The sequence below is a fragment of the Poecilia mexicana genome, unplaced genomic scaffold, assembly GCF_051168715.1.
Source record: "Poecilia mexicana isolate PSO_F unplaced genomic scaffold, ASM5116871v1 scaffold_2, whole genome shotgun sequence".
Taxonomy (NCBI): domain Eukaryota; kingdom Metazoa; phylum Chordata; class Actinopteri; order Cyprinodontiformes; family Poeciliidae; genus Poecilia; species Poecilia mexicana.
In genome coordinates, this window is record NW_028263371.1 from 16,159,301 (window position 1) to 16,178,216 (window position 18,916).

At 40.3% G+C, this 18,916-nt stretch overlaps 1 protein-coding gene across 4 annotated transcripts in view; it reads right to left on the bottom strand.

Annotated features, from left to right (window-relative positions):
• Positions 1–1,045: 1,045 nt before the first annotated feature.
• Positions 1,046–18,916, bottom strand: part of lrch1 (leucine-rich repeats and calponin homology (CH) domain containing 1) — a 67,764-nt gene continuing 49,893 nt past the window's right edge. For 2 of the 4 annotated variants that reach the window (XM_088011909.1, XM_088011906.1), the window contains 4 exons: positions 13,414–13,523; positions 12,770–12,907; positions 12,607–12,684; positions 1,046–6,900 (listed from right to left, as the gene is read on the bottom strand). In XM_088011909.1, coding sequence (XP_087868035.1) covers positions 6,787–6,900; positions 12,607–12,684; positions 12,770–12,907; positions 13,414–13,523 — 440 coding nt within the window. In that variant the 3' untranslated portion in view covers positions 1,046–6,786. Of the gene's footprint in view, positions 6,901–7,416; positions 9,276–12,606; positions 12,685–12,769; positions 12,908–13,413; positions 13,524–18,916 lie in introns of those variants that run through there. The other 2 variants (XM_015007661.2, XM_015007659.2) reach the window with 1 other exon arrangement.

Sequence of the window (18,916 nt, forward strand, 5' to 3'; positions counted from 1 at the left end):
ATATTTGAAAATGTTCTAAATTAAATCTGCCAGTGAAACTACTACTTATTTTTGCTAATACTAAACAGGCAGCATTATCTAAAAATCTTTTTTTTAACCTTACATGTTATGCTTTTCCTTAACCAAAAGCACTTCCCCTTTAATAACTTAAAACAAGCTCCTGTAACTGTCTGAAAAATCACAAGTTTGTCTTATTTTTTCCCCCAAGTGTAGTAAGATATTTGCACTAAAAATTGGACAAAAATATTTGGTATAATTTGTTTTTGCACTGTAAATTGAAGAATATAAATATTCTTTATTAGACCCAAATGTCTTCATACTTCTAAAGTTTTTAGAATATTTAAGAAATTTGAGTACAAAATATTTACTTGGGAAATCAGGATTCCCAGGGTTAGGGTTAACCCTCTGAAGTTAACTTCCTATTCAGCAATACGATAAAGGGATATTTCACTTCTTTTCTGCTATGTGAACTGACTTGAATCAGTTCCATTTTAGTATAAATGCAGCTTCCTAGTTTTATTTAGCATTTGAGCAATCCATACTCTAAAGTGACCTAGAGGTGCACAAAAAAAAGTGAAATAGACATTTTTAGACTTTTGAATGAAACAAAATAAAATGCTATTTTACAAACCAGTAATTTACCATAAGAAAGGAACAGGCTGAAGCCCAGGCTTATTGTTGTCAACACAACTCAATCAGAAACTCAAAACTGAAAAGGGATAGGAAAAACGTCAAGTCGTGGTGTGACAAATCTGACCTAAACGATGCAATTTTAATATCAAATCCTAAAAAACTTTTTTTTTTTTTTTTTAAATTGAGTTTCTTATTGGCAAAGAAATGGAATAACATCAGAAACTCAAACATTATTTGATAATTTTTTGTTTTTCTCTCATTTAACCATGTCCGGAAATTGATGAAAGCAAATTCCTTCCCACTTCAAACCTTTCAAGTCTTGACTTAACGGACGAATCGCGTCCCAATTCATCCGGCATTTGTATCGTGTGTTTCCGACATTTTGCAAAGTGCAGCCAGTTCATAAAAGATGTTTTGTTTTGACATGTGAGGTCTTTACTGATAAAGTGATGAGAAATACAGTACAGTATATACAGTATTCACAGCAGTTAAGGCGACGTTACAGGGACATTTCATGCACGCTGTACATTTGACAAAAGTTCACAAACTGTTACAAAAGGGCACGTTTACATCGAAAGTTCAGCAAACCTGAAGAGAAGTCACAAAAAAATAGTACATTTGCTCCCTGTCAGAAAAGTACAAAAACTGTGAGCATTAATACAAAAAGAAGAGACGTTTTAAAAAAAACAAAACAAAAAAAAAAAAACTGCTCAACGTTCAGCAGGCACACACACATCGTGTTCACTGGCATCACTATTCTAACCTAAACTCAACCCAGATTTTTCTCAGTGGCCAAAAACGAAGACTTATAAACACACAACTTTAAAGTGCAGAAAGCCTCGGGGAAGCAGTCGGTTTGGTTTTATTGCTTTTTTTTCCTTCCTCCGCCCCCTGAAACGCTGAGACTCGACGTGCACCGAATCGTGGAAGACCCAAAACGAAGACTTTTAACGATCAGATCCCTTATTATCACCCTGGACTTCATGTTCCTTTCTCCCACAGCGGTTTCATGACATCGCCATGACATCGCCATGACATCGCCATGATCCGTTTGGGCGAAGTGAGTTGTTTCGACACCAGGAATGTTAAATATCAGAAGTTTGAAACACGATTGGTAGCTCTCAGATTTATGGGAATATACTGATTTCTGTTCAGCCGAGCTGCCCGTAGTGTTGAAATACGCAAAAAATGATCATTTTCATACAACAAAAACCCCCCAGCCTTGTTCAGGTGGAACATACAGTACGTAAAGTCTAAACTCTGCACATGGTGATAAATAATATGTACAGGTTAATCTACAATAATAATAGTAAAAAAAAAAAAAAAACATTTAACATGACAGAGGATGTTTGTTTTGGCAACTATTAAATCCATCCAGTGGAAGGTTTTTTTTTTTTTTGTCTAGTTTCTAAATTAAAATTCCTTATTTTACTGCTGAATCTGGAAGTGGCTAAAGCTTTGGAAACCAAGATGAAAAAACAACAACACTGCAGTTCAAGAATGTTAAAGTTTCTTTCTGGCTCTCCAGACAAACTGGAAACATAAAGCAGACCATGTTCTGGTGGATGCTGTAAAGGGGAAGCTCTAGTTTTTAACTGGTTTCTACTAACAATCGTTTTAATGCCTCTGTAGTACCGCCTGCCTGCCTGTGGAGGGCGACCTTTCATTTCCATATGCTCTTCCTCTGGAACAAACAGCAGAAAACAGCTGCACCATAATCTAAACTGAGACGGGAATATTTCCACATGAATACAAAAGTTAGCCTTAATCTGAATATTAAGTATTTTTAAGACTGCAGACCGTGTAAATGAAATATCTGAACCACCACCACTCCAGAACTTACTCTTTTAAACCTCCATTCGGCTGGGTGTTTTATTTATTTATTTTTTTTCTTTATTTTGAAGAGTAGGGAAAAATACGCTGCGCTGACAACACTCTTATGTTGCTAGGTAAAGAAGACTCAACGTTAGCAAGAGAGCGCGAGACGACGGGTTACATGAACACTGAACATATTACAGCAAAGCTGCTTTGCTAGGCTAGTGATTCAGAAATGCTAACTAAGCTAATCAGTAATATTGGACGTGAAAGCCCACCACAAAACTGTCCTGAAACGATGCCTGCACTGAGCAAATGAGAAAAAAACAAAAGCTCAAGAAATGACATTAAATCTGCATTAGGTGTGTTGGATGTAAGAAGGACGATGCTGAATGTTTTGAGAGAGTTTCTGCGTTTATATGTATTAGCTATGAGCGGCGTTTCGTCTCCATCCAGTCACAAGGATGTGGCTCAAAGTTCAGGAGGTAAAACATCTTGTTCTCTTACTACAGAGTTCAATGAGGGCAACATCATTTTTCTGCCCCTTTAAAGCATCCATTTGTGCCAGGTCTGCAGAGCAACATGATGCCAAAGGCCACACACACACACACACACACACACACACACACACACACACACACACACACACTATAAAATACTGTTGACGAAGCACGCTGGGTAATGAGGCATCAACAGTGCAGTAAACCAAGCCCACCCTGAGTCACACAGTCTGTAATCTCACACAGCAACAACTCCAGCCTGAAACACACACACACACACACACACACACACACACACACACACACACACACACACACACACACACACACACACACACACACACACACACACACACACACAGAAAAAGCCTCTTCAGCGCAGTCAGCAGGCCAAAGGAATGTTTTGCTACATTAACTTGAAATTTGCTCTCCAGAGCTGTGAGAATCTGACTTTTTGTTCTCAGACGTTTTAAAACTCAAAATTATAATTATTTCAAAATGTCTTAAAAAAAAAAAAAAAAACACTTCAGCAATCCAGGCCTGAACGAGAGGCACGATGATTAGCTCACTCCTCTACCTGCGTCCCAATGTCAGATATCCACGAGTCATCGAGTTTTAACGAATCAATGACAGGCGGCGGCCTCTAGGGGCAGACACAGAAATGTACAGTGCTGGAACCTTTCCACATTTTGTCTCTTTACACTTTTTGTCTGTTTTTCGTGTGTGTTTTGGCACATTAAACAAACTGCATGTGACGGAAACACATCAACAAGTCCATCTGTTCCATTTCCACTGGATAAATCGGTTAGTGGCGCACGAGAAAGTCAGATTAGTGTCCTCCAGAGAGACAGTGACAGATATACACCCGCGTCAGAGACAGTCACAGGTAAACTTTAGAAAATATACACACTTATACCCAAAATATATTAGAGAAAAATAGCTTTGGCCTATTTCTGTCTGACTCTATACAACAACTCAAGCCTCTGTTTTTTATTTTTCAGCTTCTCTTTATATTATAAATATCTTCAGGTTTAAATAGAAGTAGATAAAAAGCCGTCTCCCTCTGTCATAAGACTTTAGTATTTTGGTTTGATTCTCTTCAGAGAAGTGAGAGCAAAAAACGTTTCAACTATAAGCTCAGTAGAAAAACAACTAATTATATCTGTACACAGTCCCAAAAAAAGAACATTTCAATGACGTGTGCATAGGCAGCGGGATCACTGAGGCGCCTAAAATATTCAGACTAATATGCCAAAAAAGTCTAAATGTGTCCAAAAATGCTCAATAAAATTTAAAGTTTCTAAAACAACTTATGTTTAAAGCCAAAAGAAGGGAGGGGGGAAAAGACGTTGGGAAATTTTAAATACATTGATTTTTCAAGGAAAAAGAAAGAAAAAAATAAATAAATACATTTTCAATTTCATCCAAAAGTATTTGGCAAAAATATCTCAATAAAAACACTACCAATTTCTGAATTAGTCATCAAAAAAAAAAAAAACAAAAAGAAAAAAAAAAAAACATTTTTGGCATTTTTTTATGGCTTTTCTCATAAAATAGCATAGTTGATTACAGTACAGTGGACCCTGGTATTCATGGGGCTTAGAGACCACAGCTATCCATGAATAGTTGAAATATGTGAAAAATTTACAAAAACTATTAACACTGGCTGTTTTAATAGTTCAAATATCCAATATACCTTCATCTGCGTTAATACGAACAGTGAAAACCGTATTAGCTTTACCGCAGAAGCTAACATCCAGCCTTCACTTTTCTGTTTATGCTAGGAGCATGTGGTGGTGAATTGTCATAGGAAAACCCGGAGCGGAGTTTTAGCGGTATGATAATTTTTCCTATTAACCAAGCGGAATGGATTCTTTCATGAAGCAACGGACCCTTTGCACGTGACGTCATGCTATTCAGAAAGCAGCCATGACGGAAGTCGGACCAACATATTTCCGCGTTAGCTCCTGCAAAGCTGATCAAAAATCAGACAATGGCAGCCTAATACTGCTTTTATTTAGTAGATTTCACGGTAAACATGTCAAAGATCGGCTGAAAACAGACCTGAATCCACAGCAAACGTTTTGATCTAGAAACTTTTTGACGAGGAAAGAAGACAGCGATGGATAGTAGCCACTAATCGTAAGGACCAGCAGCCCTTGATGTACTCACAGATTTGGAGCAAACATTTTTTGCACGGTAAGAAAATTAATGTTAATACACCTCTTAAGGAAGTGAGAGTAGTAAGATGTGTAGCTGCATTTCCATTGACAGTTTGAAAATAAATTTACCCAACAGAAACACGCCAATTTCATTTTTCGATAAAAACCTTTAGCACTGGCAAGTAGGGCTGTATAATAAAATCGAGTCTACGTCTTTTTAACATGTCTGATTTGTGACGGCGCAGCAGCAAGACCCCGCCTCCCCCAGTCTCACTTTCCACTTGTGCTAAAAGTTCTCATTATAAGCTTTTTATAAAAGTTTTGCACAGATTTGTAATGGAAATGCAGCTAATATTGTACTATGGAGAAATGCCCTGCCATCATATATGAAAAAGATATATACCAAGGACCAGGACTTTAGTCTAAAGTCTAAAGGATTTAGACTTTTGTACACTTTTAGGTGTTCTGTGGGGAAAGACAAACCATTGTTTATAAACTGGCATGTAAACTCAAGCAAAGTCTGTGATTTGATTAAATCGACGAATACATCAGAAAACCAAAGGTATAGGTCGGATTCTAAGCTAGCTATTTCTGACTTTTGTAAATACTGCTGTCTATGAGCACCAAGTGTATTTCCACAGATAAATTATCTCGACTTAAACCAGTGGAAGCAATAGATATGTAAAAAAAAAAAAAAAAAAAACTGGGAAAACCATCTCTGTTCGATACTCCTGTCATGGCGGCTTTACATGATTAGGTGACGTACTTGCAAAGGGTCAACAGAAACAGCATTGGGGGAAGTAATATTTAGTTATTAATTTTCAGAGGGTCCAAACAAATATTATCTAAATGTGACTCACAATTCTTACGTCATCCATGATGGTTGTCCTGGATTGGCTACTGGCCAACATCCCTCTGGCTAATAAACATCTCTAAGCTTAAGTATACTTGAACACAGCCTTGGTAAAATGTCTTTTGTTGTATGTTATGGGACAGAAAAACGTGAAGTGATCGTTTTGCAAATTTGGGTGTAAAAGTTGGTTTAAAATTTGAATTCTCATAGAAACACTGCTGTGCAAACACCAGCCAATATCATGTTAAGTATCATTGCACTGAGATATTTCAGCTTCTCAAGCTGCATTTTCTTTTCAGTATTTGATAATATCTAATAGTTTAGATATGTTCTGCGAAAAAAAGCGCTAGTAGGCGAATTTCCCACAAATAACTTGGAATTTACGTTCCAAAGTAAAATCCACAAACACTGTGTGGGTCCACTGTATCTCGACTTCTGCTTGTTTTTTGTGAATTTCCTTTCTCCTTTTCATCAGTATCACAATATTTTACCAAAAAAATGGGACCAGCCAGTGTGAAGATTTTCTTAAAAAATGTGGGGCCTCTATGTCTGCCCTTTCAGCTGATCACAGTAAAAAAAAAAAAAAAAAAAGATCTCAAACTCCTGATTTTTAGGGTTTTAAAAAAACACCTGCAGTGAGCCAAGCCGCTCGATTCAACGTTCCTCTTTCTGAGTGAGTAAATAAAGCCGCTCCAGACGGACTTGGTTCCCTTTCTGCACGCTGACGAGGGGGCATTCAAAGTGCTGCGTTACTGCGAACGACGGCGAGGTGAACCGTGGCGTGACGCGGAGCGGCGTCGCGTCGGTCCCGTTGCTCCGCTGCTCACACCAGCAGGGGGGGTTTGGAGGAGGCCTCGTCCACCAGGGCCTGCACCGTGACACACACCTTCACCAGGCCCTTCTCCTCCAGGATGTGGTGAGGCAGACACAGCTTGTCCTGGGAGGGACGGACAGGGACGAGAAAGAGGGAGGGAGGGGAAAAAATGCAGGAGCAGATGCAGAAAGAGAGACACAACGCTAGTAAATATAAAACGTTTGAGAATGTGTGAAAGTTTCCAGGCTCTGGTCTGCTGTTTGATGTAGTACCGTAAAAATGTATGTTTTGGCTTTTTTGTCACTTAATCTTTCATATCGCATCATAATTAATTTTTTTTTTTTTTACAAGATATTGTCCTCTAAAGATAGTAACTGGTTGGGCCTCCATAGCAACAACCGAGAACAAGAGTGATAAGAGAAAAAGATTATTGTCATTATTTTGACTATTTTCATAATGACTTTATTCTTGTGAAACTATTCTCCTATTATAAACTACTATTTCCACTATACTCATAGTAATATAATAATTACACTGTCAAAACCAGTGTAATTATTGCACAAGGTTAAAAATTCGACCTTTAGAACACAAAAGGAGGAATAAGTATCAAAAAAATCCAACACGGTTTCATTCTCAATATTCTTTTTTTTTTTGCTCATACAAATTCTGTACTTTTCAAAACTGCATGTCTACTTTCACAGATTGTGTGCTTTTTAAAAAACATCTTCACTCATATTCTGAGGAAAAAGGCTAATTTCAAATCAGCAGCAAATAGTTACACGTTAAACAGGAAGTAAAATCTGAACCTTCTTCTTGTTTTACACATCTGATTTACTATACTACTTTATTCAGATCATGATTAACATTTTATTGTGAACTTAAAAAGAAAAACAAAAACAACACCATGCTGTAAAACAGTAGAATATTTTAATTAAGATTATTTATACTGTGAGAGTCTCATACCTACTTCTGGGCGCTGGTCAAAACTCTGCCTCAATTTATAATTAAACATGTCGTCACTTAAAATAAATTTGCATTAAGTAATATTTCAAAGATTTAATGTCAACTCTGTACCCTGACTAGATTTAACCAAACCAAAAAATGTCTCAAATACATTCATGGTAACAAAATATAGTTGACTGGTTTGTAATGTGAATGTCAATAAAAAAAATTAAAAAAAGAAAGCCTAAAGTTGCCAACTAATACCAAGTCCAGGGATCACAGCACTGTGCTTACTTTTTAAAAATCAACAGATTTTAATAAACACCATATTACACTGATCTACTTTGATCCTAAAGCCAAAATAACAAACGGACCCTGTTAGAAAAATGCAGCCGTCTCTGGCTGAGCTCCATGACGGTCCTGTATGGCCGCTGGATTTTACAGTAGATATTTTTTAAGTCGAAAATAAAAAAAACAAACCCTTTTCATTATTCATTTTCACATGAGATTCAAAAAATACAATATATAGATATTTTTGTATTTTTTACGTCATTCTCAAATCAAAAATCAAACGCTTCTACAATTCAGCGATCGCTTCTGGCACCAGGGCGGGGTGGAGGGCGGAGCTTCACAGGAAAACAGGATTTAAAATGTAATGAGGTCTCGGGGACGTTTTAGAAATGTTTAATTTACGATGTAAGGATAAAGGCAAAAATACAAACAACATCCATATGTTGTAGTCCTTTGAATTTCGCACGAGAATGAATAACAGAATAAAAGTTTTTTAAAATTATTTTTCAAGTTTTGATTCTCAATTGCAAAACGATTGAATGAAACGTTCACGGACCAACGAGGTCCACTAACGTACAAATTCAAAAACAACCTGCTTATTGTAACACAATATAGTGCATTTGGTGGCGGGTTCACTGTTTCAGATGGGCGCTATGGCAACAGTCGGTCCTGTTCTGCTTCTGATCCAGTTTATTGCAAAGAGAAAAGAAAAGCGTAGAGGAAGTGGCTCATTCTGCTCCGTGTTCTTCATGTCTGCTGAAGGATGGCTTTGTTTATTCCAGTCAAATGCCACAATCAAAGCGGCTGCCTCAAAAGGTTAACAGACCTACTCTAACTCTGAGACGCGTGACAACAAGGCATCGAAGACAAAGGGAATGATCTCACGGCTCGGATTTGTGTGGTGACAAAAAGAGGGCGGGGCCTGTGGGGCCGGGGGAGGAGCCTGGCCAGGAGGAAGGCGGAGCTCGTTGCTACGTCAGCTCGATCCAACTGTAGGCTATGAACAAGAGAACCAAGCAGAGGACGTGAACCAAGCTGGAGCCAATCACGTCCCAGATCTGCCAAGCGGGAGGCGGGGTTTGGGTGGTGACGGAGACCAATGAGCGAGTCTCTGAGGCCCTGCAGGGGGCGGGGCTTCTGGCTGGGATTGTCTTGTCGTGCTTCCTGTCCGGAGGGGCCGTGTCCAAGGCGACCAGGGCCAGAACGGTGGCGCGGACCGGGTGCAGACGGCACTGCGTGATGTCGTAGGGCGAACAAAGGGAAGACTGGCGCCCCCGACAGGAAGAGAGAGGCAATGCAATGAAGGCGGGTCAGACAATAGAAAGAAAGGAAAAAAAACAAGATGGAATGGAATGGCAGAATGAAGACAGGATGAACGGTAGAAGAAACCAAAGCAAGTGAGTGAGTGAAAGACAAAAGAAAAGAAAATTGGATGTAAAGATGGAAGAAAATGAGGAGATGAGGGTTGAAGTGCAGATATAAAAATGGACAGAAGAAAAAAAAAGTACAAAAAGGGAAACAGACAAAAGGTTAAATGAAGACAGAAAGAAAGCAGGAGTTCACACACAAACAAGTAGAACCAAAACGAAACAAAGGAAAGAAAGAAAGTGAAACAGAAAGAAAAAGAGCAAAAGAAAGGTGTGAGAAAGAAAGAAATAGAAAGGAGAACAAGAAAAAAGAAAGGGAAAGAAAGAAGCCAAGAAATAAAGAGGGAAAGACAGGAAGATGGTGTGATCCAGCCGAAAGGTAAAAAAAAGAAAAAAAGAAAAGGCAGGAGATTAACCAATGGACGCAGAGGTCAAAAGTCACAAGTCTGAGCCGGCAGGGAGCAGAGGCAGGCAGGGGGTTACCACGGCAACCGTCAGGGATGCTTACTGAGAGGATGCTCAAGTAATCCTGGTGACTGGTTGGCCCTCTCGCTCCCAGTAAGCAGCCCAGTAAGGGGGAGGGGGAGGCGGCTGATGGGAGGCCAGAGCACGGAGCGCAGTAAAGCGTCGGCAGTAAAAAGCATTCAGCAGCATCCGCAAAGAGGCTCCAAGCTGTCAGCAAGCAGCGGCGGAGGTCAGAGGTCACACAGCAAAAGACACAACCAGAGGGTTTTTTTTCTTTTTACAGAAAAAACGTAGAACATACTGACAAATAGAAGAAAATCATTAAGTAGAGAGAGAGAGAAAAACAGGACAATAAAATAAGCACATCGATATGAAAGCAGGAACAAAAAAAAACAAACAAAACCTCAATAACGGGACAGTTTTTCTCGATGCGATACTTCCAGGAGATTTTGAACGAAATATGAAAATTGTTTTGCCACCAATGGGAAAAATTAGGATTTGATGCACCGCGTGGTGATTAATAATGTAAAAATGATCTCACTCTATGAGGTTTCTTCATGGGGAAACCTGAAACACAAACTTTTCCCCTCTGCATCGTCAATAAATTCATGCTAATTAGCGTCTCAAAAACTCAAATAATACCTGACCTATGACCCCAAACAGTCACACCATGGCTTCCGTCAATCATAACGGGCAAGGATCATATCCCCAACTCCAACATCTCTCTGCCTGGCCTAACTATACAGCCAGGCAGAGGTTTAAAGAGAAGCGGCAAAAGCAAATGAGCTGGATTAGCAGAGCAAGCTAACAACTGATGATGTCAACCAGGAAATGTCACTGTGAAGTCTAATCTCTTCCGTCAGGAAATTGACCTGACGGAAGAGTCAGGTGGACAAGTGGACATCCTTCATAATCCACAGTGATGTTTGAAGACACTCGGACAATATGAGTTTCAGCATTTAATTTCACTTTTGGGGTAAATAAAGTATTTTTAAATATTAAATTGCACCTGTTTCTTTAAGGTTGTGGTCAGCCTAGTCTATGAATTAAAACACATGGAATGACAGTTTATCCCTTTAACCATCTTCGTTTCCTGTCTTTAAACCAAGCTAAGCTAACTGCTAGCTGCTGGATTCAAGTTCATCTCAAAAATGTCGAACTACTCCTTTAAGACTTGTTGCACATCAGAGAGTATGAATAGGATTCCTTCATACTGCAGGAAGTGTGTTTGTGTTAGTAGCTGCATTTCCAGTACAAATTTGCACAAATCTTTGTCAATATTATCACTAATGATGGGGGAAAATAAAAAATGCAAATGCAGCGTTTCCATTAAATAAACGCAATCAAAATCAAACGTGAATAAGTTTGTTCACGCGATACGTCGCTAAAAACATCTTCCTCCCACCACTTCCTGTCGTATTCTTTGTCGTTTCTGCCAGTAGTAACATCTGGTTGTTGAGAACATGAATGTGTGATGTGGAAAAATTGCAGTTTTTGTGAAATATGCTAATTTTGATACAGCTGAAAAACCCATCTTAGCCTAGCGCCAAAACTTTCCATTAAAAAAAAAAAAAAACTTTTTCAAAAGTGGCGTGTTTCTATTATGCATGTTTATTTTCATAATTCCAATTGGCGCAATTGTAACATCAATGGGAATGCAACTAGTGTAATCACACACACACCCACACACACAGACATTTACACCGAGACAGTAAAGCCAAACCAAATATCACAGTCAGCAGGTTGACTACTGCTTGGGTCAAATCCCGTCAAGATGGAGGAAGCTAGAAGCTGAAGGCAGTGATGACAGCGGTGATGATGTCAGCGTCACATGTTGATGTTAAATGACTTGATTTGAAGCGATTGGGACAAAGAGGAGGAAAATGGGAGAGGGTGGGGAGGAACCAGAGCTGAGAGACGGCTGAGTGGGTTCCCAGGTTTTTATATCGTTACAGAAACATGTATTCTGGAGAAAATCATCGGGATTGCTGCACAAATCGTGTGAGTTTTTATAGCAGGAGAGGAAATGCTGCTTTTACATACGAGGAACCATCAGCCTTCCTCCCACTTCTGGTTCAGTATCCTGCAAAACTCCTCATTTGGATGATAAATCTATCAAATGTGTTGCATTTTAAATGGAAAATGTAACTGTGACTTTTCTTTCAAGCAAGATCTCTTTTGCAGGACACCTTTATGTTTTATTTTATATCTCAATAAAACAAGTTGCCTTAGGGAGTTAGTCTGTTGAACTGAGGATGTTTTCATGTCCTGCTCCAAACTAACAGAATTAGCGATGCACCGATCCACTTTTTTCATTTCTGATACCAATACCTGAGGTTTTGAATTGACTTAAAAAGTTTCTTTTTTTAAAAAAAGCATGGACATAAATGTACTGGATTACATATTTATTTGATAACTCTGCACCAGTCCAGCATACTTCAACACACCACTGGCTTCAGAAGCCTGGTCAAACAGAGAAGCAACTTTAATTTGTTCAGTCTGTGCAATTATGAGTATAAAAGCCGATTTAAAATAAATAATAATCAAGAAACTGAAACTGACAAAAGCAATAGGTTGACTGCTTTGATCAAACATGGAAAAATAAACTGCAACAAACCTACAAAATGTAATACTTGATCCAGAAATGTTCCAGATATTAACCTGGGATCGGTGCAGCATAACTTCCCTTCACAACGTTTTGGATGGAAACATGAAATCCGTCCCCAGCTCACAGAGAACCTCTTCACAGAAAAGCCCGTCTTACCTGCGGCACGCCTATTTTCCTGCAGGCGTCCAGGAAGTTCTCCACGTTCCGCCGGCACTTGGCCATGCTGAGCTTGGGCTGGAACGACAAGCGACAACAATCCGGGTGAGACGCCGCCGCTGGCGGCCGACAGATTTAAACTCCCCCGCGGTGTAATACGTACCACGGCGGGCGAGGGGACATGGATGCTGGCGACGGAGCGCGGGCGAATGTGATTGGCCAGGTGGCAGAGGACGACGCCGTCCATCAGAGACGAGCCCAGGTCTTCAGGGAGGACGACCTTCAGTCGGCTCTCGATGATCTGAGGAGGAAGGAGGAGGCAGGTTGGAAGGATAGAGCTGGGAAAGGTCAAAGTTCATACACGTTTGCTTATTTCGACGTTTCAGTCCTTTCCAGACCTACATTTCTAGATATTTGCAACAGTTTTATAACATTCAAGAGCTGCTTCACTACTATTTTTTTTTAAGATCAGTCTAATTTCACAAACAAGTCAGGGGTGCCAAAAGTGCAGCCTGGGGGCCATTTCCAGCCAACCTTCAGAGGATGGAAACATGACAAACTGATTCACATGTGGTTTTAATTGAGATTCTTCTTTAAAGGAAACACCTCAATTGGGAAGTTGTGTGTGTTTGTGTGTGTTGTTTTTTTAAATTACCAGGAATATTGACAAAGTTTAGCACACGTTTGTAATAGAAACGGCGCTCCTGTCATGTGGGCTAACAAATGTAGCCTTTTGTCCTCTGCATGTCCTTTTGCTATGTGAATGCAGCGGTTCGTCCCACTGAGGTGAGCTTAGAGTTGTCTCACGTCTCTCAGCTGCTCCATGAGCTCCAGCTCCTCCCTCAGCTGCTCCATCTTCCTCCTCATGGTGAACTGGGGGTCCACGGACTCCATGCTCTTGTGGCTCCGCAGGAACACTGCAGCAACAACATGCAGGACAGCGGACACAGAGAGTAAACAGGCTGCTCACACGGTGCCAGGCTAAAGGGACACAATGCTGAGTGACATCTGAAGTTAAGAGAAGATGATGGAAATATCCATGTTGATTAATGCTGCGGTCTAAAAGTGGAGTTGGATGAGCTGCTGCGGTTTGCTGAACACTGGAAGAGACTGCAGAACCACGACTCAGGGGGAAGGAGCAGTAGGAAGGAAGGAAGGGAAGGCACAAGGAAACAAGGAAAGAAGAAAGAAAGTGAGAAAGGATACAAGGAAGAATGGACCTGGGAGTCTGAATTTTGTATCACAGACAAGCAAAGCTGGTATGACCATAAAAAAATAATTGAATCCTTGAACACAAGTGAAGACACAAGGAAGGACACATGAAAAAGGGAAGAAAAGAGAGATACAAAAAGGAAAGGGAGGAAGGACACAAGGAAGAAAAGAATATAAGTAAAGCTATAATGAAGGGAGGAATGACAAAAGGAAGGATGCAAAGTAGAGAGGATAGAAGGATAAAATGGAAAAGGGAGAAATGATGCAATGAAAGAAAGAATGAAGCACACAAGGAAATAAAGAAAAATGGATACAAGTAGGGATAAAATAAAAAAACACAAGGAAAGAAAAAAAGAAGAAATGGAAGACGACAGAAATTTTTTAAAGCACAATGATGAAGATCATTACAGCAAGTCTCCATGTTTCTCTGCTGGTTCATCAAATATTCTGACCTGAAGCTCTGAGCTGCTGCCCGTCACTGAGTGGAGTCACTTCCTCATTATTCACCTGAACTAAGCTTTTCATGTCGGATCCTGTGAACGACTCAAATGCTGTAAACTTCATCAGCGTCCTTCAAGCAGTTTGAGTCACATTCAGGTTGATTCATTTCATATGAAGCTTTCAAAATGTTTTCAACAACGAGGCGTTAAAACACTCAATAAAAATAAACCTAATCTTGACCTGCATCACTGAGACGCTTTCAGAGCGGCTGCATGCACACACCACAGCAACGTGGTCTCACACTCTCTCACACACACACACACACACACACACACACACACACACACACACACACACACACACACACGATCTCACTTCCTCCCAGCAGTCCCACTGACAATTAAAGATGGCTGCCGGTCATAAAGCATGCAGAGCGCTTATATAAGCGTTGCATTCACATGCAGCCATGCAGTCGGAGCTTGGAGCGCCATCAGCTTGGACTTTGAGAGCAGAGTGGTCATGTGACTGGGAATGTTTCTCAGAATCACCTGCTGCACGTTTTCATCACAGAACAAAGGCAAATATGGCTTCCTGATTAGAAAGGCCGGCTGGTTTTAGCCTAACTGAAGCCGTTTTGTTTTTATTATTTATTTACTACAAACAAACAAAAATAAATCCTCTAACCGAGCTGAGCTCTTCGACATTTTTCCCCCCAAATTCTTGCTTAAAATAAATAAATAAAATCCAATATATGATCAATGCAACGACTTAAAACGATCAAAGATCCAGACTGTGACTGAATTCAGGTTAACGAGGATAAATGGGGACTTGAACGGCGGGAGCGTTCCTGAGCTGAGTGTAGGCGGGATGAGAGCGTGAAACATACTCGGCCTTTTCACAGATGCTGAATCAAAACACACACATGAAACACCCACACACACTTGAAACGATCCACCTTCTCGCTGTCCCATTTTCTACACGCTGAAATCACGATGCTTCACTGCTGAAACTGAAGTCTAAATGCGTGCAGGTTCCCTGAACGGCCACAGGAGGGAGCTGCAGGTTTACTGCAGGGCAGGAGGATGCAGGATGTGGAGCCGAGTTTTTAAATAACGCCCATTATTAACATGTAATAAATCATCTAAAAAATAAAATAAACAAACTAGTACCATGTCTTTGACTGGAAATGTTTTTAAGGCAAGAGGAAAAAGTTTGAGATTAAAAACACATCCTCAGAGTGGGGAGCATAAAATGACCTCCTGGTATCCCTGCAGTGCATCATGGGACGTCCAGGACACAAAATCATACTTTTGGAATAAAGTTCCAGTGAGGTTTTACATCCAAAACAAGATGAAACTTCACTTTCCTCTGATTCTGCTTTCAGTAGGAAGAGCGTCAGGAAACTCTCTGATTGGCTCCACATAAGCTCTTACAGTAAAAACCACTGGAGTTAAAAACACTCTGCAATAGTGTGTGTAACAATAGTTACTAAAAAAAACATTGTGAGTGGATGACATCAGCTCTCTCTTGTTGCTACATGCTGCTTCTCCCCTCAGTGCTGCTGCTGCTGCACAGCATTCTGGGAATCTGCTGACCTGCCTTCATTCAGCCCCCGTCAGCTGAAATGTGTGTATTACTGTGGTTTATGTTTCACTGTGAATTTTAAAAAGCTTGCTGTGAACAACAGGAGACGCAGAAAACGCTTGGAAAAAGGTGTGTGTGCTTCCAGGTCAAACGGATGCAACTCTGAACTTTCCTTCATGTTCTCTCCCTTCACACATCAGCGGACAGATAAGATCTGCACAATGCCGCCCAACCGGCATTAAGAGAAGAGTGTGTGTGTGTGTGTGTGTCTGGTAGGAGAAAGTGCCACCTGGGCTAAAGGTCACGGGTTCTGCTGATCTTTCTCCCTTTCTCTTTCCGTCTGTTCGATGCAGATCCGATGGCAGAGCGGTCACATGGACCAGTAACTGTTTAGCACAACCAAATGCAGGACTAATGAGGTCAGGAGCGCCGATGATGGCGGGATGATGCCACTCTGCCAGAGGCGGGAGGCAAGTACGGAGCGTTAGTCATAATCGTATCACACACACAGATAAGCTGCTTATTATAAAACACTTGAGCGAGAGAAAGGTTTAGATCAGAGAGAGAGAGTAACGCAACATGGTTCAGAGCCACTTTATTAATAAGCAGTTATTTATGTTAATAATTAACATTCCTCCCATGGCAACCATTCAGGTGTGCAAAACGCCTGGGTGGACCTAGCGCCGCCCTCGAGGGTGCAGCTCCTCCTCCACGCTTCCAGTTCCCCCCTCAGAGCAGCCCTCCCTCATGAGTGGGGGAGCCTTGTGACGATCCCACTCAGCTCCTTCAGACTAGCCAGCATCAATTAGCAAACACCTGGTGGAACTGCACATCTGCTGAGCTCATTATAGGAGCTACTTAACAGTGAAACGCTGGTAAAAACGTTGTTAAAGGGTTAATAGAGGAGCCATGTTGTGATGACTTCCTGAAGGCTGAGTTTCTTAAAGAGACAGAGGCCCAATTTCAAGGTGTTCAGTCAGGACGTAAATTTCCTTTCAAGTCATATTTTATATACACAGCATTTTGATAAGAATACAAGGTAATAATTGATTGTGCTATAAAATGGCACAATACTGGCCTTTTAAATAATCATCTGTTAACTTCTCCCTGAGGATCAAACAGTACATGATGAAAATTCATAATCGGCAGCTAGAAAATGCTATTGTCCGACTAGCCTGTGAACATTTCAGAATAGATTCAGGCCTGTTTGTGAGAGAAGCAGCAACAAAGAGTGAGCAACCATCTCCACAGCTCAGAGTTGCTGCCACATATTAAAGCCTTTTAAGGACCAGCAGAGCAACATGTGGCTAACCTGTTAGCGCTCACACCAGCTGGGGTTTTTCCCCAACAAGTCACTAGTTGGCATATTTATCCACAAGCCACTTAAAGGTGCCATCAACTCTGATGAGAGTATTAGATGGTTTTTAATGTGGATCCTGAATGTAATCCGAGCAGGACACGAGCAGAAACGCTTCTCACCCCTTCATGACTTGACCCAAATCAGCTGACTTTCCTTGTAGCTTCTGACCGGCCCTCACAAAGACAGACAACACAAGCAGTCACTCTAAGGCGGCTGTGATCCATCTGAAACGTTGGGACCCCGTTCCAGAGGAAGTAGGATGCTCCTTCCGGGACCATTATCCAACACTTCAAATATAGCAGCTAAAAATAGACAGGCACACACAAACACAACACTCATTCATGGTGCAGATGTTACACACACACACACACACACAAGATTAAAGGAGTGTCACAGTTTCCTAATATGGCCTGCAGTGTCTCAGTGTGTGTGTGTGTGTGTGTGTGTGTGACTACTATGTTTTAGGCTTTAAAAAACAAACAAACAGCTCCTTCTGTTGCATTGACATGTACTGGAAATAAAAAACAAAACTAAACAAAGAGTAAACATGAAATCTTGTTCTGTCAGTTTAAAAATAGTTTCTAAAGCCAACAGAGGATCGTATCCTGAGGTGTAACGAAGCTTTCAGCTCACAGATCGCCATAAAACAGCTTAAGGAAAATCTGTGTAAAATTATGCAATCCGTCCAGCAGTTCTCTATTAAAATGCAAGTTTTTTTGTGGTGTATAGAAAATGAACCCCTGAAAAATAGTTTCAAAAGCTGCAGGAAACTACTCGCAAAAATTCTTTACTTACAGTAAATCTGAATAGGCTGAAATGAAGTTCAGATGTTTTTAGCTGGATTTAGCCGATTTGGATTCTTTGTTGTAATAAAATAGTTTGCAGAGAGGTTGCAAAGGATCCCACTGAACAAAGGTATCAGTCAGGAGAAGACATAAGCATTAGATAAAAGAGGCACACTGCTGCAAGTCTCATGGCGACGTGACAAAAATCATACGAGAACTAATTAACTGGATGGCAAGAAACAGAAAAGGATGACATTTTATAATAAATCTTTAAATGAATAAAATACAAATCAATAATAACCAGAAAATTATAATGGTAGAGAAAAAACAGTGTTGGTGCTACAGGAGAAGCTAACGTCTACAGTCTTCCTTATTTTCGCTCTTGTGAGTACAACCAATCAGCAGCAAGGAAATTTAAAGGTTGCTCCTCGATTGGCTACTTTGCAAATACCAGCCAATGGCGTCTTAAAGAGGCACTTCAGCTTTCAAACTGTGTTTTCCTTCAAATATTCTAGACATGCTCAACGAAAAAGTCTGCAAATTTCCTGTTTACTAGAGTATCATTCCTAAAGAAAAATCTGCAAATACTCAACTTTTACAGCAACGTTTTACCCCTTTGAATAACTTCATGTCAAACTTAAATATCAGTTTGCTTTTGATTTAATTAAATAACACATACAACACAGTATAAGTAAGTAAAATAAACAAGGTGTCTCCACCTTGTAGCCTCATTTACCACCAAGAAATATAAAAAAACATTTTATTTACAGCAATAAAAACAGAGATCTGTGTTTCTTCTTCTCCATCATCTGAACAAACTCTCACTGTCATCACTTAATGAGCCGAGTCTCAGCTCAACATGTGTGTGACCACGAGTTTCTAACACGCACACACACACACACACACACACACACACACACACACACAC